Source organism: Rhodotorula graminis (assembly GCF_001329695.1).
Source record: "Rhodotorula graminis WP1 unplaced genomic scaffold RHOBAscaffold_2, whole genome shotgun sequence".
In the NCBI taxonomy this organism is placed as follows: Eukaryota; Fungi; Basidiomycota; class Microbotryomycetes; order Sporidiobolales; family Sporidiobolaceae; genus Rhodotorula; species Rhodotorula graminis.
The window spans coordinates 792,563-810,585 of NW_017264929.1; the positions used below are offsets into that span (position 1 = coordinate 792,563).

Genomic DNA, 18,023 nt, shown 5'->3' on the forward strand with positions numbered 1-18,023 from the left:
GAGGGAGGCGAGCGGCTGGTCGCGGCGAGTGGGCGGCGCGGAGTGCGGTGTGCGCGGATGTGCGAGAGCGCGACAGGCAGAGCGACGGCGCCACCATGGTCGTGCGAGGTGTGCTCGACGCGAGAAGTGGGGAGAAGGGAGAGGCTGGCGAGGGAAGAGCCCCTCGGCCCTCGTCCCTCACCACCGCGAGCGTCTCGGCCGATTGGACGCAGCTCGTAGCAGCACACGGTTGGAACGGAGCGGCGAGGAGCTCGAGCTGTCCCTTGCAATGCACGTCGTCTCGATCTCTCGTCGGCGGGAGTCGTCCGGAAGCTCTCCCCCCGCTCACGACAGCGAGCGCAGGGCTGCGCTTTGCCCAGACGAGAGTATCAGCCTGTGCCGCTGTAATGGAAGTGCACACGCGGACCCAGGGGCCGCGCAAGAGCGAGGCTGTCATCTCCCACCTCGTCGAATCCTCGAAGCCTCGCCCGTCTCTTCTGGCCTCACCACGATCCTCCTCGAGCTCGCCTGAGCACGTCGAGATGCTCCAGTCGCTCTTGCGACGCCGGGCAGTCGCGCTGCGGCTGTCCCCACCCTCGACTCGCCTCGCGTCGCTCCCTCTCCTCGCCAGCACCGCCGCCGCCTCGCCATCGAGAACCCTCGCCACGACCTCGCCCGCGCGCGAGACCTCGCTCGCCGACAAGCTGCGTGCAGCGCGGGCGCAGCGCACCGACGGCGCCCCAGCTCCCACCCGCCCTTCCTCTCCCGCACCCGCCGATGCGAGCGGGCCCTCCACCGCGCCCGCCAGCAGCTCCGACAAGGGCTCCAGTACCCGCTCGACCGCCGAGCAGCCGCTCATGACGTCGCAAGGCGCGCGCATCCCCGGGCGGGCGCACGTCGACATGATCGAGGTGCGCGAGGCCAACACGGAGAAGCAGCTCAAGGAGAACCAGGTGGCGGCGCGGCGGGCCAAGCGCAGACCCAAGACGGCGGCGCGCAAGGCGCACGTCGCGCCGGTCAGGTTGGACAAGGAGGTGGCCGAGGGCGACGGCGAGAAGGGCGTGTCGGCGTTCGAGGGCATCGTCAACCGGGTGCGTCCACTCTCTCCTCTGCGTCGGTCGTCGCACAGCCCCCGGACTTACTCTGGAATGATGCGCTCGCAGGGCGAGCGCCGACCCGCAACCGCGCCCGAGATTGTCGCCAAGCTCGACCAGATCACGTCGCTCAAGCGTCGCGTCCGCAAGGTCCACCAGCTCCTGCAGCCGTGGGACAAGCTCACGCCGTCGCAGCGGTACCGACAGGTTCACTTTGCCCGAGAGGTGCGTCGCCGCCCTCTGCGTCTCTCTCGAACTTCCTCGTCCTGACCCTCGAGCGTGCCTCCCTCTCCCGCAGCGGCGACCCGACCACTGTCGAGCAGCTGCCGACGGCGACAACGTGGCCTCGACATCGGCGTCGTCCGCCGAGTCGCAGAACGTCAAGGCCGAGCTCGAGCAGGCCGTCGCCGACCGGTGGCCCGAGACGCTCGTCAAGCTCGTGCGTCCTCTCTCCCGCCCTACTCCTCGCCTTGCGCCCCTCGTACTGACTCTCCTTCTCCTGCCACCTCGCAGCGCGAGAACGAGAAGGCCCTCAACCGCGAGCTCGCCAAGGCGCGCACCGAGCTGGGCGAGCTGCGCGCCCTGCCCGTCCCCAAGAAGGGCTCGGTCCCCGAGCGCGACGGCCCGCCGCTCATGGAGCAGATCGCGCAGACGCTCCCGTTGTCGGGAGACAAGAAGGTCGAGCGCGAGCGGGCGGCGCCGCAGAAGAAGAAGGCGGGCGAGGGAGAGGCGGACCGAGCGGGTGCGGGCGTGGGTGCGAGCGGGAGCGAGCAGGCGAGGACGGGGAGGGTCAAGCCGCTCGAGCGACGGGCAGCCCTGGCAGCAAAGAGGGCGGCGGGGGTGGGTCGTGCGACGCAGACGAGCAGCGCAGGTGCGTCCCCTGACCCACTTTGACTGGATCGCTCGAACGTCCTGATGGACCCTCTTCCCCGACCTTAGACCGCTACACCGAGCACCCTGCGCTTCGCGACTCATCCTCGAACTCGACCACGGACAACGTCTCGTCCCAAACCGCGCCCAACCGCGACCTGTCGTCGTTCCAGCACGTCCTCACCGCCTCTACCATCCCCTACATCCCTCGCCCTTCCCCTCTCGGCGACGTCCCGATCGCGACCCTCGCCCACTCGCTCGACCGCGTCCTGTTCAACCCGGGCGTCCACTTCCTGCGCGACCCTCGAACGGGCGTGTACAACTTTGCGCGCGACGTCCTCGAGAACGTGCCCAAGGTCGACGAGTTCGACTTTGACAAGCTCCCGCAGTACATCACGAGCTCCAAGGACAAGACGCTCAAGGGCCTGCTCGAGACCGAGGGCAGGACGTTCGCCGGCAGCACGAGCTCGACCATCGGCATGCTCTGCCAGGTGCGCCCGCCTTTCCCTTCCTTTCTCTCTCTCGCGCGCGCCCTCCTTGTGCGCCTCGTCGCTCACGCCTCGACCTCGTACAGATCTACTTCTGGCTGAGCAAGGGCAAGCCGATCAACACGGGCATGCTCAGCAGCGACTTTGCGACGGCGGTGCGCTCACCCTCTCTCCCTTCTCCTCTCCCTCGCGTCGCCCGAGCCTGTCCTGACTCCTCTCGGCCCTCTCTCTCGCAGTCCAAGGAGTTCAGCATGGGCCAGCAGCTCCCGGCGTCGGTCGTCCTGCGCCACGACAACGGGCGCTACAGCATCGACGCCGACAAGAGCCTCGATTCCGGGATCGAGACCAACATCCTCGCTCACTACGTGCGTCCTCTCTCCCTCCCTCCGTCTCTCCTCCCGGGCTCGAGCGCACGCACTGACTCGCTCTCGCCGTGCAGGGCCACCTCATGGAGAAGCTCTTGACGACCGAGGCGAGCGAGTTCAAGCGGTTCCTGCACGACAGCGGGGACCCGGCGCCGTCCGAGGCGGACCACCGCCAGGCGTACCACTACGGCATGGTGCGTCCACTCTCTCTCTCTCTCGCCCCACCTCCTGCGTGTTGTAGGCAAGACTAACAGCTTGTCGTCGCGCAGACCGACCACCTCGTCCTTCGCTCTCAGCTCGACGCGCACAACGAGCACCTGCCCAACAAGACGTTCGACCTCAAGACGCGTGGGACCGTCGCCATCCGGCAGGACCGGCTCAACTACGAGGCGCGTCGCTCTCTCTTCAACGGCCTGAGCGCGAGCGGAAATTGACCGGCTCGAGCCACACGCAGGAGTCGGCCGGGTACGTCATCGACAAGCTGCGCGGCCCTTGGGAGTCGTTCGAGCGCGAGTACTACGTGCGTCCACCTCTCTCTCGACTCGACCCGACTCGACTCGACTCGAGCGGTCGAGCTCACCGTTCCTCGAGCGCGCACGCAGGACCTCATCCGGTCGGCGTTCCTCAAGTACCAGTTCCAGGCGCGCATCGGCTGCATGGACGGCATCTTTGTCGCGTACCACTCGACTGCGCGGTTCTACGGGTTCCAGTACGTGCCCGTGAGCGAGATGGACGAGGCCCTGTTCGGCAACTCGGCGACGGGCGACGCCGTGTTCCGCCTCGCGCTCGGCACCCTCGAGACGATCCTGCACCGGGCCAAGGACTGCTACCCGGGCGAGAGCGTCAACGCGACGTTCGCCGTCGACCCGGACGCCGACGTCCTGCGCGTCTTTGTCGCGCGCCAGGCCGACATCGAGGCGCGCACGAGCCTCGGCCCGACCACTCTCGACGCCGCGCCTGCGTCGAGCGACGGCGAGGCGCAGCAGCAGGACCCGGTCGTGCCACCGCCGCCGCCGCCGATCCCGATGACGCTCCTCGAGGTGCGCGGCACGAGCTTCCTCAACGGCGAGGCGCAGGACAAGCCCGTCACGCTCCCGTCCTCGACCGACGCGTCCGACGACCTGCGCCACCCAGGCGCGCGCAAGACGTGGCAGCTCGCGTTCGACATCAAGGCCTCGTCGTCGACCTCGCCCCGGGACCAAGACCCAGTGTCACCGTTCGACATCGTGCGCCTGTTTGGGCAGACGCGCGAGCACCAGCAGATGTTTTCGAGCCTGTACCTGCCTACGGGGGTCTCGCCCGTCGAGGTGCGCGACGCGCAGGCAAAGGCGCAATCGGCGGGCGTCGAGCTCGACGAGAGCGACCTCGCGTTAAGGTTCCCGGTCGCCGAGGGCCTCGAGTACACGAGCCCGAGCAGGGGGGTCAAGGCGCTCCGGCGCAGGGCGCGCGAGGGCGACGAGAGGCGCAGGGTGGACGACGAGAGGAGGAGGGGCGACAAGGTGGTCGAGGTGCGCAGCGAGGTCGTGCAGTGCGACGAGGTCCTCGAGTAGACGGGTCCTGTACAGCTCTCTCCTCTCTCTCTCTCCCCTCTTTTTGTTGTAGCTGCATACCTCTCTCGCATTCGCAACGTCGCTCGTCCCCTCCTGTCCGTGCGCCGAGAGTCGGAAAGTCGCAAGGTTGACCTTCTCAAGTCGCGAGACGCTCTCTCTCTCGCGACGAGCGCTTCGACGTCGGGCACAGCTTGCAGTGCGAGAGAGAGCTACACAGAACGAGTGAGGGCTATGAACGAGTGAGAGGGGGGGGGGGGGGGAACTATGAACGAGGGGGAACGAGCGCGAGAGAAAAAGAGAGAGAGAGAGAGAGAGAGAGAACTCTCAGGCGAGCCCAGGCGTCTCGTTGATGCGGTACACGAGCTTCTCGCCGTGCACCTCTCCCTCCTGGAGGCGCCTCAAGCCCTCCTTGACGCCCTCGAGCCCACCGGGCACGACCGTCACCTTCTGCGCGCGGAACTCGCCCTTGTCCATCTTGTCGCCGACCCAGTCGAACCACCGCTGGGCAAACTCGCCCTCGTCCTCGTGCGCCGTAGCGCACAGCGTCCGCTCGTGCTTGATCGTCGCGGGGAGGAACGCGAGCTCGGCGTCGTCGATCGGGAGGACGTAGGTGTACCGCCCGCCGCGGCCTGATTTGATGAGTGCGCCGAGCGAGGCCTGGGTCGAGCCGTGCTCCGACACGGCGTCGTACACGTGCGTGACGCCCTTGCCGCCGTGCGACGCCGCGATCGCGTCGACGAGCTCGTCGTTGCTCTTGTGGCGGTAGTCGATCACCTCGTCGGCGCCGTACGAGGTCGCGACGGCTTGAGAGGCGCCCGCGACGGCGACGACGTGGTAGCCGGCGGCCTGCGAGAGAACGAGAGGGTGTCAGTGAGGCTCTTGAGGCTGGAAGAGCGCAGGAGCTTGTCGTCGAGCCGGGCGGGCGAGGAGATACGCGCTCCCGCCTTTCGCTCCGCCCGCCGGCCGTCGAAGAAAGAGTAGAAAGAGAGAGCGCGGGGCCACCTTGAGAAGCTGGATCGCGTACACGCCAACCGTCGTCGCGCCGCCGTAGACGAGCACTGCGCCGTCGCGGTCGCCGCTCTGGCCGGGCTCGAGGAGCTGGAGCCGCTTGAAGAGGCCGATGGCGGCCGTGATGTAGGCGAGCGGGAGCGCCGCCGCGTCCTCGAACGACGTGTTGGGCCCGAGGTGGAACGCCGTGTTGTCGGGAGAGACCTGTGGGACGAGGGAGGGGGACGAGGAGGTCAGGGAAGGGGCTCGAGGAAGTGGCTCGACGACGACGGGTCGGCGCCGACAGCTCGACGACGAGTAGAGAGAGGGAGTAAAGAGAGCAAGAGCGGGACGAACCGAGTACTCGGCATAGGCTCCGTACTTGTCGTGGGTCTTCATGACGGTGAACGCGGCGACCTTGTCGCCCTTCTTGAACCGAGTGACGTCGGAACCGACGGCCTCGACGTATCCAGCGATGTCGTTGCCCTCGATGGCCTCGTAGCCAGGAATGAAGATCGGGAGCTTTGCGTCCTTGGGGTTGGACGAAACGGCGACGTCTGCGCGAGTCGCCGTGGGAGGCGTCAGTTGGTGCGCTCGCTCGACAGGCGGTGCGTGTCCACCGTCCCGCTGAAGGAGAGGCGCAAGAAGGCCGAGCCGAGGTGCGAGATGACGACATGGGCTCCGTCGAGTGGAGGAGGAGGAGGAGGAGGAGGAGGAGGGGGAGAGAGGGCTGGGAGCGCCGTGCGGTTCGAGCGTGGGACGGCCCTGAGTGAAAGGGTAGGGACGCACTCTTGATGAGGACCTCGTTGGGGCCCGGGGTCGGGATGTCGCGGTCGACGAGGTCGCGGGTGGTCTTTCCGACGAAGACGGCCTTCATGACGGTGGTTTGTGGGCTGTGTGGGTGAGGGAGAGTGAGACGAGTTCTGTGCAGGTTGGATGAGGACGCACGGTGTTGTGAGAGAGGAGAGAGAGGTTGGCTCGGGGAAGGAAGCCGAGGAGGAGGACGACGAGACGAGGAGGAGGGAGAGGGAGAGAGGCAGGAGCTCGCTCGTCGTCGTCGCCTCGCTCTGGACTGCTCTAGCCCGCACCCGCACCCTTGCCACTCTCTCGTGAGCACTCTCTGCACCCTACCACCCCCCAACCCACCGGCACTGACCCGCCCTCGTCCCGCCTCGCAGCTGTCCTCCCTCCCTCCCCGTCCTCGTCGCCAACCCGTGAGCCCCTCGCCTGGACCCCGTTCGCCCTCCACGCCCGCACTGACACCCACTCGACCACAGCGAGAGAGCGCAGCCATGGCCCCGGTCCGTCTCGCCTCCTCCCCTCTCTCCGCCTCTCCGTCCTCATCTCCCCACCAACCACCTGCCCTCATCACCGCCCCTGCGCACCCCTGCGCCCCACCAATCACCCAACTGACCGCTCGCCCCCCTCGCACCAGACCTACGAGCAACCGCGCGCCGACCTCGACGTGACCCTCCCTCCTCGACCCTTCCTCGCCCCTCACACCGCCCTCGCCCCGCGCGCCTACACCCCGACCGCCCCCTTCGCACCCGCGTTCAACTCGGCCCTGACCGGTGCCGGCGTCGGCTTGTTCGTGTCGGCCATCAAGAACTCGCTCGAGTCGCACAACAAGGGCGCCATGGGCGTCGTGAAACCTTAAAAGCTTTAAAAGCCTTATATATTCTTTTTTTTCTCTCGCTCTCTGCGCCTCGGTCGATGACGGGCACTTGGCGCTCGTCGTCGGCCGTTCGGTCTCGCGCCAGAGTTGGCGCACTTCCCGCACTGACTCTCTCCCTTCCTCCCTCTCTCCTCCCTCTCTCCTCCTCCCTCTCCCTCTCTCTCTCCTCTCTCCACGACACGCCCACGCACCGACAGCCACCGCCTCGTTCGCCTTCTCGTACGTCAACCACTCTGTCGCCAACCTGGTCGAGTCGCGCGACTCTGGCCTCGCGGGCGCCTCGGGCGGCTGCGCTGCGGGCTTCATCACCGGGCTGCGGTCTGGCTCTGTCCCCGCCGCCATGGGCATGTGCGCTTTCACCGGCGCGCTCGTCGGCACGTACGACCTCGCTGGCGGGCAGCTCGGGTGGGAAAAGGGCCGCAAGATGCGCAGCGAGAGGGAGGAGGACCGCGTCAGGTTCTTCAAGAAGCGCGACGACGTCGAGGCGACCGAGGAGGCGTGAGCTTGGGGCGAGCGTGCGAGGTGTGGGGCGGGTGTGGGGCGGTGCGGGTCGGGTCGGTCGTAGAGAGTCTGTTGAGGGCGCGCGAGGGCGCGCCGAAACTGGACTGCGCTGTTTCTTTTTCCTCTCTCTTTCGCTCTCGCTCTCTCTGCTCGCCGCCGTCGCCGACGGTCGCTCGCTCGAGAGCATGCGCGACAGCTAGCTTGCAGAGACTCGCCTCGACGCGAGAGCGAGCAGCGGTCCGAGCGGGCGCCCGCCTCGCTTTGAGAAGGTCGCCCCTCCCTCCCTCTCTCTCGCCCCTCCCGCTCCGCCCGCTCGCTACAGCGAACACTAAACGACCCCCCTGAGCGCCCTCCTCGCCCTGCGCGCCCACTCGTCCCCCTCGAGCCCGTACCGCCCCTGTGCGCGCCGCCCGAGCCGCGGGTGCCGCACGTCGCCGAGCGAGTTGAAGGTCTGGTTGCGCGAGACGTAGGTGCGCGCGGTGCGGCGGTGGACCTGCGGCGGCGGGAGGTGAGGGTGAGACGGAGAGAGGGGGAGAGAGGGAGAGGAGGCGGGCTGAGAGAAAGGGCGAGAGAGGAAGGGGAACGGACCGCGTCCTCGCCCGCCTCCGGGTGCGTGTACCTGAGCCAGGTGAGCATCGTGTGCATGTTGGGCTATGGACGTCGGCGGAACAACACTCGTGAGCGCGTTCGGGCGAGCGAGCGAGAGAGAGGGGGAGAGAAACACGCGACGCACCAAGTCGAGCGAGTATACAATCTGTCCCGACTCGAGCCGGTCTTGGACCTCCTGCATGCCCTCCTTAAGCATGAGTCTGCCCTCGGGCGCCGCCGCCGCCCACTCGTCGGCGAGCGCCGCCTCGGCGGCCTCGCGCCACTTTCTGAGCGCCCCAGAGTGTTCGAGGTACGAGCGGCGTGGCGGGCCGGGGTGCATCGCATGCGGGATGGACAGCGTTTGAGAGAGGCTGCGGACGTCGGCGGAAGGGTAGGTGGCCATCGGAGATGGAGGGGCGCGACGAGGACGGAGGAAGGAGGGAGGAGGAGGGAGAGGAAAAGGCGCGAGCGACCCGCTTCGTGCGTGGGGCAGACCGACAGGAGGGTTCGAGCCGGACAATCCGGTCCGGACGCACACACGGACAGGAGCGCTCCACGGACACGCCGGTGCGCAGAGGACGACAGGCGGAAAGACCGGCGGGCTCGCCGACCGACAGAGCGAGGGACCGTGCGCGAGAGACCCTCCCCTGCCGCGCCGTCTTCTCTCACTCTCGATTCGCTCGCAAGTGCTTCAACGAGCGGCTCCAGACAGAGAGAGAAAGCAATGCCGCTCAAGTGCGGCGCGAGCCAGAGCGACGAACTCGACGCTCGTTCCTCCTCGAGCCTGCTCTCGGGCTGAAGCTCCCTCGCTCTCCCTCTCCCTCTCTCGCCGTCGCACACCGAGTGACAGACCCAAAGCCCCTGCTCATTCCAGCCCCGCTCGAGAGAGAGCCCCGCTCAGACCTCGCCCTCGCCCTCGCCCTCGCCAAACAGGCCCCGGAGCGAGTACAGGATCTCGTCCCGGCGCGTCTGCAGGTACGCCTCCTCGCTCGCGCGCACCGTGTCGTACTCGACCGCCTCGGCGAGCGTGCCCTCGAGCCGTACGCCGACGCGCTCGGCGGCGGCGATGACGGCGCGTGCGTCGCCGAGGCCGAAACGGCGGGTCCACTTGGGCAGGATCCATCGGCGCTCGAAGCGGAACGTGCCGTCGACGACGTCGGGGAGGTCAGGCCACTCAGAGGGACGCGGGTACGAGTAGAAGTAGACCGAGTCAAGGACGACCTCCTCGAGTTGGCGAGACGGACCGCCTCGCGCGAGGACGAAGTTGAGGACCTTGTCGGCGACGAGTTTGGTGCCCGACTCGAGGGTGAGGATGCGCACGCGAGGGTTGTGCGACGAGAGGATGGCGAACAGCTCGCACGTCGGCGAGAAGGTGCCCTTGCCGAGCGTGAGCTCCTCGAGGTGGACGAACCGCGCGAGGTCGGGCGCGACGTTCAGCTGCTCGACCTCGTCCTCGTCCTCGAGCAGCTCTTCGCAGTAGTGGATCGTGAGGACCTTGAGTGCGACTGGGCACGCCTGGAGCAAGGGCCCGAGGTTGACGCCGTCGCGGAGAGTGATCTCGAGGCGGTTCAACTGCGCAAAGTCGGCGATGAAGAGGGCGGCCGCCGGCGTCGCGAGGCTCTCGCCGGCGCACAGCGACAGGTCCGTGACAGGCGACGGCCCAGTCGCGGGCGGTCGGGACGTCTGGAGCGTGCCGAATGCCTCGCCATCGTCCCGCTCAAAGTCGATGACGAGATCGCGCAGAGCGGGAATTTGACGCAGACGGGCGAAGTGACCGTACGACAAGAACATTCCGGGCTGTGCACTGATTTCGTAGAGCGAGATCTCCTTGAGCTTGGGGTAATCGAGCGGCGGGGCTGGGAGCGACGACAGGAGGACGGGCATGGCGCCCTGGCCGTGACAGAGCAGGCTCTGGACCTCGCGGCAGCGGCGCATGATGGATGCGAGCGACTTAAGGATCTGTTTGGTTGCGACTAGGTCCTTGGCTCGGCTCTTGACCTCGATGCGGAACAGCTCGAGGTCGCGCACGCTCTCGGCGACGCTCTTGACGCCGACGAACCACCGTGAGAGCGGGCCGGGCCGGCGGACCAGGCTTGCAAAGGTATGCAGGCGCTCGGCCGAAGAGATGCGAGTAAAAACAAAGTTGTGACGGCGGACGTCGGGCACGACGGCGGTGCACAGGTGACGCTTGCCAGCCGGGTCGTGCTCGAGGAATGACCAGATGCGGCGGACGAGCTCGATGGGCAGGTCGTTGAAGGACTGCGAGAGTGCATGGAGGACGAGTCAGCCGTCGTAGTCGGCGTGGGGCGTAAAGGGGGACGAGGGGGGAGAGGGACGCGGAGGAGGAGGGAGGGAGGGTGGATGAGAGAGGAGGAGAGGATTGGACGCACTGCCATCTCGTAGAAGAAGCTCTGGTGGACCTCGACAGGACCTAGCAGACCGGCGCACGACCGATGGAACGATGGCTCGACCGAGATGAGGAACCGAGATGATGAGGACGCGAGGCGCTACCGGGCGAGGGAGGCGGACGACAGGGATGACGACGCGTGCACCGCGCGAGTAGAAGAAGCACGAGTGACTGGGCGGCAGCTGGTGCGCGCGAGAGGTGCGTGGGGAAGGGAGAGAGGGAGGCAAGAGCCGGCGGTCGAGCGAGCGAGGCCGCCTGTCCCCGCCGCTCTAGAGCAGGCTTTCCATGTTGCAGGGCTGTATGAAGCTCTTAAACACCTCACAGGCCAGCGCACACCCCTACGGACGACGACGAGGTGCGCCTCGAGAGCTTCGACGAGAGCACCGCCTTGCTCGTCCTCAACTCTCGACCACGACCATGTCTCTGCGCAGCGCACGATCCTTGCTCAGTGCCGCACAGCACCACGCCGCGCCGTCGACCTCGCGCGCGCTGTCGTCGTCTGCGCCCGCGGCGGCCAAGGGCGTCCTGAGCCCGCTGCACAAGACGGCCATCCTCCGGCGAGAGCGGGCGGCCAAGGGCGCGGGCAGGAGCGGCCAGGGCGGCAACGAGAACAAGGTGCTCCCTCTCGAGGACGCGGCCAAGCTCCTCAAGGTGCGCTCGCCTTTCTCCCTCTCCCTTCCTCCTCCCTCCTCCTGGTTCCGCATCTCCCCCGCCGCTCTCTCTCCGCAACGACCCCGAGCTGACCCTCCGAGCGCCCACACAGGAACGGTCACGCAAGACGCCCAACGCCGCCTTCGAGATCAACATCACGACCAAGCCCTCGGGCTCGGTCCAGCTCAACGCCCTGCGCGGCCGCGTCTTCCTCCCGCACTCGTGCACGTCGTCGACCAAGCGCGAGACGCTGTACGTCTTTGCGCAGGGTGCCGCCGCACAAAAGGCGCGCGACCAAGGCGCCGACGTGGTCGGCGGCGAGGAGCTCATCGAGCAGCTCCTGAACGGCTCGCTCGCCGTGCCCGACAAGCTCATCACGACGAGCGACATGTTTGCCCTGTTTCAGCGCAACCCGCAACTCGCGCGGTTGCTCGGCCCGAGGGGCTTGATGCCGAGCGTCAAGCGTGGCACGGTCGCCGACGACGTCGAGCAGGCGATCAAGGAGGCGCGCGGTGGGTTGGACTGGAAGGGCGACAGCAAGGGGGTCGTCCGTGCCGGTGCGTCCCTCGGCTCTCTCTCCTCTCTCGAAACGCACGAGCTGACTCGCCAGGGTGCGCCCACAGCGATCGGCCGCCTGCACTTTCCGCCCGACAACCTCGCCGACAACGTCCACACGCTCCTCGCGTCCGTGTCCGACATTGCCCTCGGCGGCACCGGCGCTGTCAACGGCGTCCCGGCGCGTGTCAAGCGACGTGCGTCCCGCTCTCTCTCTCGTTCTCGCGGAACAGGAAAGCGTGGCCTGACGCTCCGCCTCGTTCGCCTCGCAGCCGCCATCACGCGCGTCCTCATCTCGTCGACCCAGGGTCCAGGGATCGAGCTCGCAGACCTGTAGCTGTTCAACGTCTGTCTAGTAATGCAACTCGCACGGTCGATCTATCTGTGCGACGAGAGCGCCCGGCCGCTGACGCCCTGGTCCTCCTGGACGAAAGGGAGGAACTCCTGTACCTCGGGCGACGACTCGTCGCCGCCGAACAGCTCGAAGAGCCCCGAGCGCGTCAGGAAGGCGTGGTCGTCGAACGAGAAGCCTGCGCGTGCGCGACCGTCGCCGGCGTCAGTGGCGGCCCGAGAGCGAGACGAAGAGCGACAAGGGAGCGCACCTGGAACGACGACCTCGCTGATCAGGCAGCCGACCCTGTCCGCATCGCCCTCGACGAGGTCGTCGCCCGGGATCCGGCTCGCCTTCCACCATCCGCCCTCGACGACGAGCTGCCGCACCTCTCCCCTCGCCGCGTCGCTCCCGACCGTCACGCGCCGCACCTCGACCCTCCCGCCGCCACTGCCCTCCTGCGCCGGCCGAATGAGCGTGTAGGCGGCGCGCCCCTGGTGGTGCAGGTGGTAGGTCGTCGACTTGTTGAGGTGGAACTTGCCCTGGTGAGGCGAGTGCGAGGAGGACGAGGTCGAGGAGGAGGAGGAGGGGGCGGCAAGGAGGTAGTAGATCTGGGTCGCGAGTTGGCGAGTCGCACCGTCTGCGTGTCGTCGCGCAAGCTTGTCAGTCGCGCGCACATGGGCCGAGAGAGAGGGAGCGCCGGGCGAGGTGGGGCGGCACCGTGACGAGGGAGAGCGAGAGACGTACCGGCGAAAGGCGAGGGCACCGTCTCGTCCATGGCGTGCGTCTGGCAGAAGAACCCGCCCTCGGGATGCGCTGCACGGCGGCGTCGACGAGGTCAGTTGACTTCATCGGCGGCGGCCCGGTTCGAGGCGACCGAGAGGGCGAGGGACGCACGCTCGAGCTTGAGCACCTTGATGAGCTCGCCGTTGCCCTCGGGGTAGCTGTACAAAGTCATTTCGTCGAGCGGGAGGTGTGAGAGGGCGAGAGGACGAGAGGTCGACCTGGCTCGCCGCGGTCCTGCGCTCGCGCCCTTGCTCGACGGCGGGCAGCAACTCGCGCTCCAGGGAGTGCGGGCCGACAAGTAGTATGACAAGCACGACAGCGAGGGGAAGAGCATCTACACAAGGAAGGGAGAGGGAGGGGGGCGAATCACTCGTCGTCGTCCTCCTGGTTCAGGCGAGCATACTTGCGCTCCCTCCTGCGCCGCCACCAGCGCACGCCGTACACGCCCGCGACGGCGAGAGCGACCGTTCCGGCGACGGCGAGCGCGACGACCCACCAGTACCGACGCAGCCAGCTCGGCTCGTACGGGAGGAGGACGGCGTCGACGGCAATGACGCCGCCGGCCGCCCTCAGCCGCGGCTCGAAGCCGTCGCCGCCGCCGCCGCCGCCGCCGCCGCCGTCGACAAAGACGGGCGTCGCTCGCCCCCAGGCAAGGACCCTCGCGGCGTCGCTCGCGCCCTTTGCGCCCCTCGCGCCCTTGATCCCGACGACCCACGAGTCGGCCGACTCGCCGGCCGACCACTTGCGGAACGCGACCGTGCCGTAGTCGGACGTGCCGCCGGGTTGACCTTTGCTGAGGAGCGACGCGTACGTCTTGCTGTCCTCGAGGAGGAGGGGCGCGCCGGGCTGGGCGAGCCGAGGCGGGAACGGCGAGCCGGACGAGAATGACGGCGGGGGAGCGATGGGGAGGATGTGCAGGCGGACGAGGGCTGACAGGGCGGCAGGGTGCGCGTGGTAGAAGGTGAGGTTGAGGCGCGAGAAGGCCTTGTCGCTCGGGCACAGGACCGTGTAGGCCCAGTCGGCGCCGCCGCCGTGCGCGTCACCGTCGCCGTCGCCGCCCTTGCGCTTCTTGCCGCCGAGCGCCGGGCCGACCTCCTCCTCGCCGTCGCGCGGTGCGTGACGCGGCGGGCGCTGGCCGTCGAGGACCCAGGTCATGTTGGCCGCGCGGATGAGGTCGATCATGACGTTGGCCTTTGCGCCGCGCAAGAGTTTCTCGAGCGAGATGTCGATGTCGGGCGGGAGCTCGACCTGGTCGATGACGTGGAGCGCGCCCGTCTCGGTGAGGACGTCGCCCTCGACGACGTTGGCGTCGCGCGGCTCGCCGTTGGCCGGCAGGCCGCCGAGCGTCGGCCCGTGCACCGACAGGGTCGCGTTGACGGCGTCGCGCTCGAGGTAGATCTCGGCGCCGTCGAGCAGGGTCGGGTACCGCGCGCCGCCGGACCGCGGAAAGTCGCCGAGGTAGACGACCTCGTCGATGGCGTGGAAGCGCAGGACCGACGCGAGCTCGGGGCGAGACGAGGGGAGGAGGAGGTACTGCATCGTGAGGCCGAGGTCGCCGAACGCGCTGTTGGTCGGGACGAGGTACGTGACGGCGGCGCGGGTCGCGAGCGTGCCGTCGATCCCGGCCGCGTACACGGCCGCGACGAACGTCGACAGGCGCAGGTCCGACACGGCGGCCGTGATGACGGTCGGCGGCGGCTCGATGAGCGACGACACGAGGTAGATGATCGAGTCACCGACGACGAGCGGGTCGGCGACGACGTTGGCGCCGCCCCAGCTGATCAGGTGCGAGCCCTCGTCGCCGTCGTCATCGTCGTCGCGGCCGCCGCGACCCTTGCGGCTCTTCTTGCTCTTCTCCCACCCGTCGCCGCGCCCGCCCTCCTCGCCCTGGACGCCGACCGTGAGGCGCTGCCGCCCGTCGCGCAGCAGCTCGGTGCGGAGCTCGGTCCCGACGAGCATGTTGTCCTCGAGGTCCGAGGGCATCCAGCGCCCGGGCAGGATGTGGTACTCGAGGAGCTCCTTGAGCGCGGCGCTGCCCGGCTCGGGCAAGGGCCGGCCGTTGAGGACGGGCGAGTCGAGCGACGAGACGACGGCGCCGGGCAGCCGGGCGACCGTCGCGGCGAGGACGTCGTCCTTGACGGCGAGGATTGTGTAGCTCTGGCGCTCGGGCTTGTCGGCGTCGGCGGTCGCAAGGAGCGGGACCTGGCCGACGAGAGGAGGCGGCAGGGGCGTGTTGACGACGGTGCCCGGCTCGCGCGACGGGATCTGGACGTAGTGCGACAGGTTGACCGAGCGCAGGAGCGACACAAAGTGCGTCGCGTCGAGGGCGATGAGGTACTTCTCGGCCGTGAGGGCGAGCGAGCCGCGAGGAAGGAGGAGCGAGGGAAGGGTGTGGATGACGCCTGCGACGCGAAAAAGGGGGTCAGTGCCTGGATGCCGTGACCGCGAGGAGAGAGGGGGACGCACCGTTCTTGGCCAAGATGTCGCCGCGAGCGATGTCGGTCCCGTTGACCTTGACCGACGTCTTGTCGCCCTCGCCCGCCACCTCGAGCGTCCCGTTGCGGAGCGTCGTCACGCTCGCCGTGCGGTCGCCCTTGTGGCCGACGAGGCGCTCGAGGTACCCGACCTTGCCGCTGCCGGCGCCGGACCGACTCGCGCCGTCGCCAAAGATCTCGCTCAGGTCGAGCTCGGCGAGGCCGGAGCGCAAGTACCGCATCTCGAGCTCTGTGAGGCCGGCCCACGCCTCGTTGGTCGGCGCAAACAGGGTGAGGTGAGACGCCGTGCTGAGGTACTTGAGGACGGGCTTGGGCAGAAGCGACGCGAGCGTCGACAGCTCTGGCGTCGAGCGGATGATCGTGGCTGCGAGGACAAGCAACATCGTCAGGCCGGGCTCTCTGGCTCAGAAGTAGAGGGCAGACAGGGGACGCACCGAGGTCGTCAGGTCGAGTGAGGACGCCGTCGATCGGGACGAGGACGCCGTTCCTCGCAAACTTGGGCGGACCGGCCGACCGCACGCCGCCGGCGCCCTTCCAGTCGACGCCGACCCAGTACTCGTCGCGCTTCTTGTCGTCGACGCGGCGCACGACCCTCAGGCGCTGGCCCTCCTCGTGCAGGAGGCCCTCGGGGCGGTCCTCGGGCGCGTCGGGGTCGGGCTCGTCGGGCTCGGTGCCGGGGAGCGAGGGTGGCGCGGGGAACGAGCGGTTGTAGGGGAACAGGGACGGGAAGTAGAGCGTCTCGTGGAGGGTCGTGGCGTCGAGCGGGAGCGGCTTGGGCGCCGGCTCGGTCGAGTTGGTGCCGTTCGAGGGAGGTGGGGGCACGAGGGTGCGGTTCACGAGGTGGTACAGGAGCGTGTCGCGCAGGGCGAGCTGGAGGTTGTCGTGCTCGGTCGAGTTGCCGCCGAACGCGTCGTCGCCGTGCTCTGCCCACTCGACCACGGCCGTCCACACGCCGGGCTGTCCCCCCACCTCGACCGAGTCGCCGCCGCCGTCGTCGAGGAGGCCCCGTCGCCGCTCGTCGTCCCTCGCGCGTTGGATGGCGCGATCGTTGGGGGCCCAGAGGGTCGGTCCATTGAGGCGGTTGAGGGTCGGGATGAGCCGCGCGCGCTGGAACGCGCCCAGGAGGAGCTGGTGCTCGTCTGAACGGGCGAGGAGGTCGACGAGGCGCGAAGTGTCGGGCGGCGGCGGGGGCGGCTTGGCTAGGGCTACGGCTGCTGGTAGCAGCCACAGCAAGCTCGACAGTCGCATCGGGGGCGAGGTCGAGGGTGTGGAGCAGGGCCAACGGCAGCTCGCCTCATCGCCTCGTCCGCTTTCCCCTCACTCTCCGCCCGGCACCGACTGCCGTGCTCTGCGGCAGAGGAGCTAGCTTGGCTTTGTACACGCCCGGCGGCTGCCCGCTTGGTGCACCCGGAGGCCGTCCTGTTCGCCTTCCTCTCCTCGAGCGCAACTCGCGCTTCGTCATCGTCATGTTCTCTCGCTCTCGCCGCTCTCGGCGACCAAGCCAGGGTGTGTGATGCACTGCGAATGCTTTGCTCGTTGCGCTATGTACACGGTCAAGCGGACTCGTCCTCCCTTCTCCTCCACGCGGAGCCGAGTCTCTCCCACCTGCGACGTCGAGCAGCTGCCCTTTACGGGTGAGCGGGCCTGCGGGACGGGCACAGATCCGGGTCAGTGGCTGGAACGGCGGACGAGGCCAAGGAAGGAGGGACGAGGACGCACTGACGAAGGCGCGAGATGGGCTCGTCGTAGCCGCGAGCCTCGCGGTCCTCGCGCTCGTCGTCGCGCTCGAGGCGCTGCTTGAGGCCCTTTTGCTGCACGCGCAGGCGGACGAGGGTCGACGAGGTCAGCTTGCGGTTCGAGGACTCGAGAGGGGCGGCGAGGCGGAGGAGGGAGGAGGGGGAACAAGCGACGCACCTCGTGCTCGCTGACCTCCTTCTGGCGGACGTCGCCGCCCGGGCCGGCCGTCGACAGCGACTCGCCCGGGACGACGTTGGGCTCGGTGTGGTCGTCGGCGGCGATGTCGGCCTTGGTGTTGGCGAGGGTGAAGTCGTTGGGAAGGTTCTTGCCCTCGTCCTGGGCGGCCGTGTTCTCTTTTGTGCGTGCACTCGAGGGTCAGCTCGTTCGCGCACGAAGACACCTGAAAGAGAGAGAGAGAGAGGCAGGACGAACGCTGGATGGCACCACCGCGCGAGCCGCCGGCGGCCGACGTGTTGCCGTCGACGACGCCCTCGCGGGTCGAGCCCGAGGCGGCGGGTGCGGAGCTGGCAGTGTTGGTCGAGGTGGTTGCGGACATATTTGTCGAAAGTGCGAGCTTGGAAGCGTGAAGAGCGGAGAGAGAGAAAGGCTTGAGCGAGCGCGAGCGGGGAGCGAGCGCTGGCGAGGTCAACCTTGACGTCGACGCTCTCTCATCGCGATCCAAGGGGTTACGTACATCGCCTGGCACTTGCGAGCGGGTCGGGCTCGTCGACGATCTTTCTGCCCTCTACGCAAGCGAGAGGCGCACCCTGAGGAGCGCCGTGCGTGGCACCGACCCACAGTGCGCGGAGAAGCTGGCTTCGTTCGTGCGCCGAGCGGGTCGGCGAGGAGCACACGTCGTCGAGGCGCTCGAGCATGGTCGAGAGCAGCTGCCAGAGACGCTCGCGAAGAAAGAGAGAGAGCGAGGACGAGGACGGACGACGGACGAAGGGGCTCGAGCGCGCAC

At 68.3% G+C, this 18,023-nt stretch overlaps 9 protein-coding genes across 9 annotated transcripts; 3 read left to right on the forward strand and 6 right to left on the reverse strand.

Moving 5' to 3' along the window:
- Nucleotides 1–514: 514 nt before the first annotated feature.
- RHOBADRAFT_51396 (uncharacterized protein) lies at nt 515–4,439 on the forward strand. The gene is made up of 12 exons (XM_018415820.1): nt 515–1,070; nt 1,143–1,298; nt 1,372–1,512; nt 1,587–1,823; nt 1,932–1,944; nt 2,013–2,434; nt 2,518–2,586; nt 2,668–2,796; nt 2,871–2,990; nt 3,066–3,185; nt 3,251–3,316; nt 3,399–4,439. The coding sequence occupies exons 1-12, from the start codon at nt 522–524 to the stop codon at nt 4,344–4,346; spliced, it is 2,970 nt and encodes a 989-aa protein (XP_018273605.1). The 5' UTR covers nt 515–521; the 3' UTR covers nt 4,347–4,439.
- Nucleotides 4,440–4,522: 83 nt separating this feature from the next.
- Nucleotides 4,523–6,312, reverse strand: RHOBADRAFT_64506 (uncharacterized protein). Its single transcript, XM_018418499.1, has 5 exons — nt 6,282–6,312; nt 6,123–6,226; nt 5,691–5,890; nt 5,349–5,558; nt 4,523–5,192 (listed from the first exon to the last, which is right to left on the reverse strand). The coding sequence occupies exons 2-5, from the start codon at nt 6,208–6,210 to the stop codon at nt 4,671–4,673; spliced, it is 1,020 nt and encodes a 339-aa protein (XP_018273606.1). The 5' UTR covers nt 6,211–6,226; nt 6,282–6,312; the 3' UTR covers nt 4,523–4,670.
- Nucleotides 6,313–6,625: 313 nt separating this feature from the next.
- RHOBADRAFT_41552 (uncharacterized protein) lies at nt 6,626–7,510 on the forward strand (the record flags this gene model as incomplete). The annotated part of the gene is made up of 3 exons (XM_018413905.1): nt 6,626–6,634; nt 6,769–6,904; nt 7,206–7,510. 3 exons carry the CDS (start codon nt 6,626–6,628, stop codon nt 7,508–7,510), a joined length of 450 nt encoding a protein of 149 aa, XP_018273607.1.
- A 327-nt stretch (nt 7,511–7,837) lies between these two features.
- RHOBADRAFT_41553 (uncharacterized protein) lies at nt 7,838–8,500 on the reverse strand (the record flags this gene model as incomplete). The annotated part of the gene is made up of 3 exons (XM_018413906.1): nt 7,838–8,002; nt 8,098–8,160; nt 8,243–8,500. 3 exons carry the CDS (start codon nt 8,498–8,500, stop codon nt 7,838–7,840), a joined length of 486 nt encoding a protein of 161 aa, XP_018273608.1.
- Nucleotides 8,501–8,942: 442 nt separating this feature from the next.
- RHOBADRAFT_51399 (uncharacterized protein) lies at nt 8,943–10,706 on the reverse strand. The gene is made up of 2 exons (XM_018415821.1): nt 10,488–10,706; nt 8,943–10,356 (listed from the first exon to the last, which is right to left on the reverse strand). The coding sequence occupies exons 1-2, from the start codon at nt 10,491–10,493 to the stop codon at nt 8,995–8,997; spliced, it is 1,368 nt and encodes a 455-aa protein (XP_018273609.1). The 5' UTR covers nt 10,494–10,706; the 3' UTR covers nt 8,943–8,994.
- Nucleotides 10,707–10,921: 215 nt separating this feature from the next.
- RHOBADRAFT_41555 (uncharacterized protein) lies at nt 10,922–12,047 on the forward strand (the record flags this gene model as incomplete). The annotated part of the gene is made up of 4 exons (XM_018413907.1): nt 10,922–11,155; nt 11,268–11,712; nt 11,779–11,907; nt 11,983–12,047. 4 exons carry the CDS (start codon nt 10,922–10,924, stop codon nt 12,045–12,047), a joined length of 873 nt encoding a protein of 290 aa, XP_018273610.1.
- On the reverse strand, nt 12,047–12,550 carry RHOBADRAFT_33711 (uncharacterized protein; the record flags this gene model as incomplete). The annotated part of the gene is made up of 2 exons (XM_018413137.1): nt 12,047–12,240; nt 12,313–12,550. Coding segments are annotated over 2 exons (390 nt in total), but the record flags the coding sequence as incomplete, so codon positions are not given.
- A 649-nt stretch (nt 12,551–13,199) lies between these two features.
- Nucleotides 13,200–16,507, reverse strand: RHOBADRAFT_5402 (uncharacterized protein; the record flags this gene model as incomplete). Its single annotated transcript, XM_018417114.1, has 7 exons — nt 13,200–14,604; nt 14,689–14,867; nt 14,919–14,982; nt 15,088–15,229; nt 15,294–15,686; nt 15,757–16,207; nt 16,298–16,507. Coding segments are annotated over 7 exons (2,844 nt in total), but the record flags the coding sequence as incomplete, so codon positions are not given.
- A 318-nt stretch (nt 16,508–16,825) lies between these two features.
- RHOBADRAFT_66001 (uncharacterized protein) lies at nt 16,826–17,637 on the reverse strand (the record flags this gene model as incomplete). The annotated part of the gene is made up of 4 exons (XM_018418847.1): nt 16,826–16,966; nt 17,042–17,133; nt 17,237–17,412; nt 17,492–17,637. Coding segments are annotated over 4 exons (555 nt in total), but the record flags the coding sequence as incomplete, so codon positions are not given.
- Nucleotides 17,638–18,023: the final 386 nt, after the last annotated feature.

Bases quoted from the DNA above. Each gene is read 5' to 3' on its own strand.
- RHOBADRAFT_64506 (XM_018418499.1), bottom strand. From the start codon at position 6,210: ATGAAGGCCGTCTTCGTCGGAAAGACCACCCGCGACCTCGTCGACCGC. The intron at 5,891-6,122 runs GTGCGTCCCTAC...CGACTCGCGCAG, and splicing joins CAACGAGGTCCTCATCAAGA to ACGTCGCCGTTTCGTCCAAC. The intron at 5,559-5,690 runs GTTCGTCCCGCT...CTCGTCCCACAG, and splicing joins GAGCCTATGCCGAGTACTCG to GTCTCTCCCGACAACACGGC.
- RHOBADRAFT_51396 (XM_018415820.1), top strand. From the start codon at position 522: ATGCTCCAGTCGCTCTTGCGACGCCGGGCAGTCGCGCTGCGGCTGTCC. The intron at 2,587-2,667 runs GTGCGCTCACCC...TCTCTCTCGCAG, and splicing joins GCAGCGACTTTGCGACGGCG to TCCAAGGAGTTCAGCATGGG. The intron at 2,991-3,065 runs GTGCGTCCACTC...GTCGTCGCGCAG, and splicing joins AGGCGTACCACTACGGCATG to ACCGACCACCTCGTCCTTCG.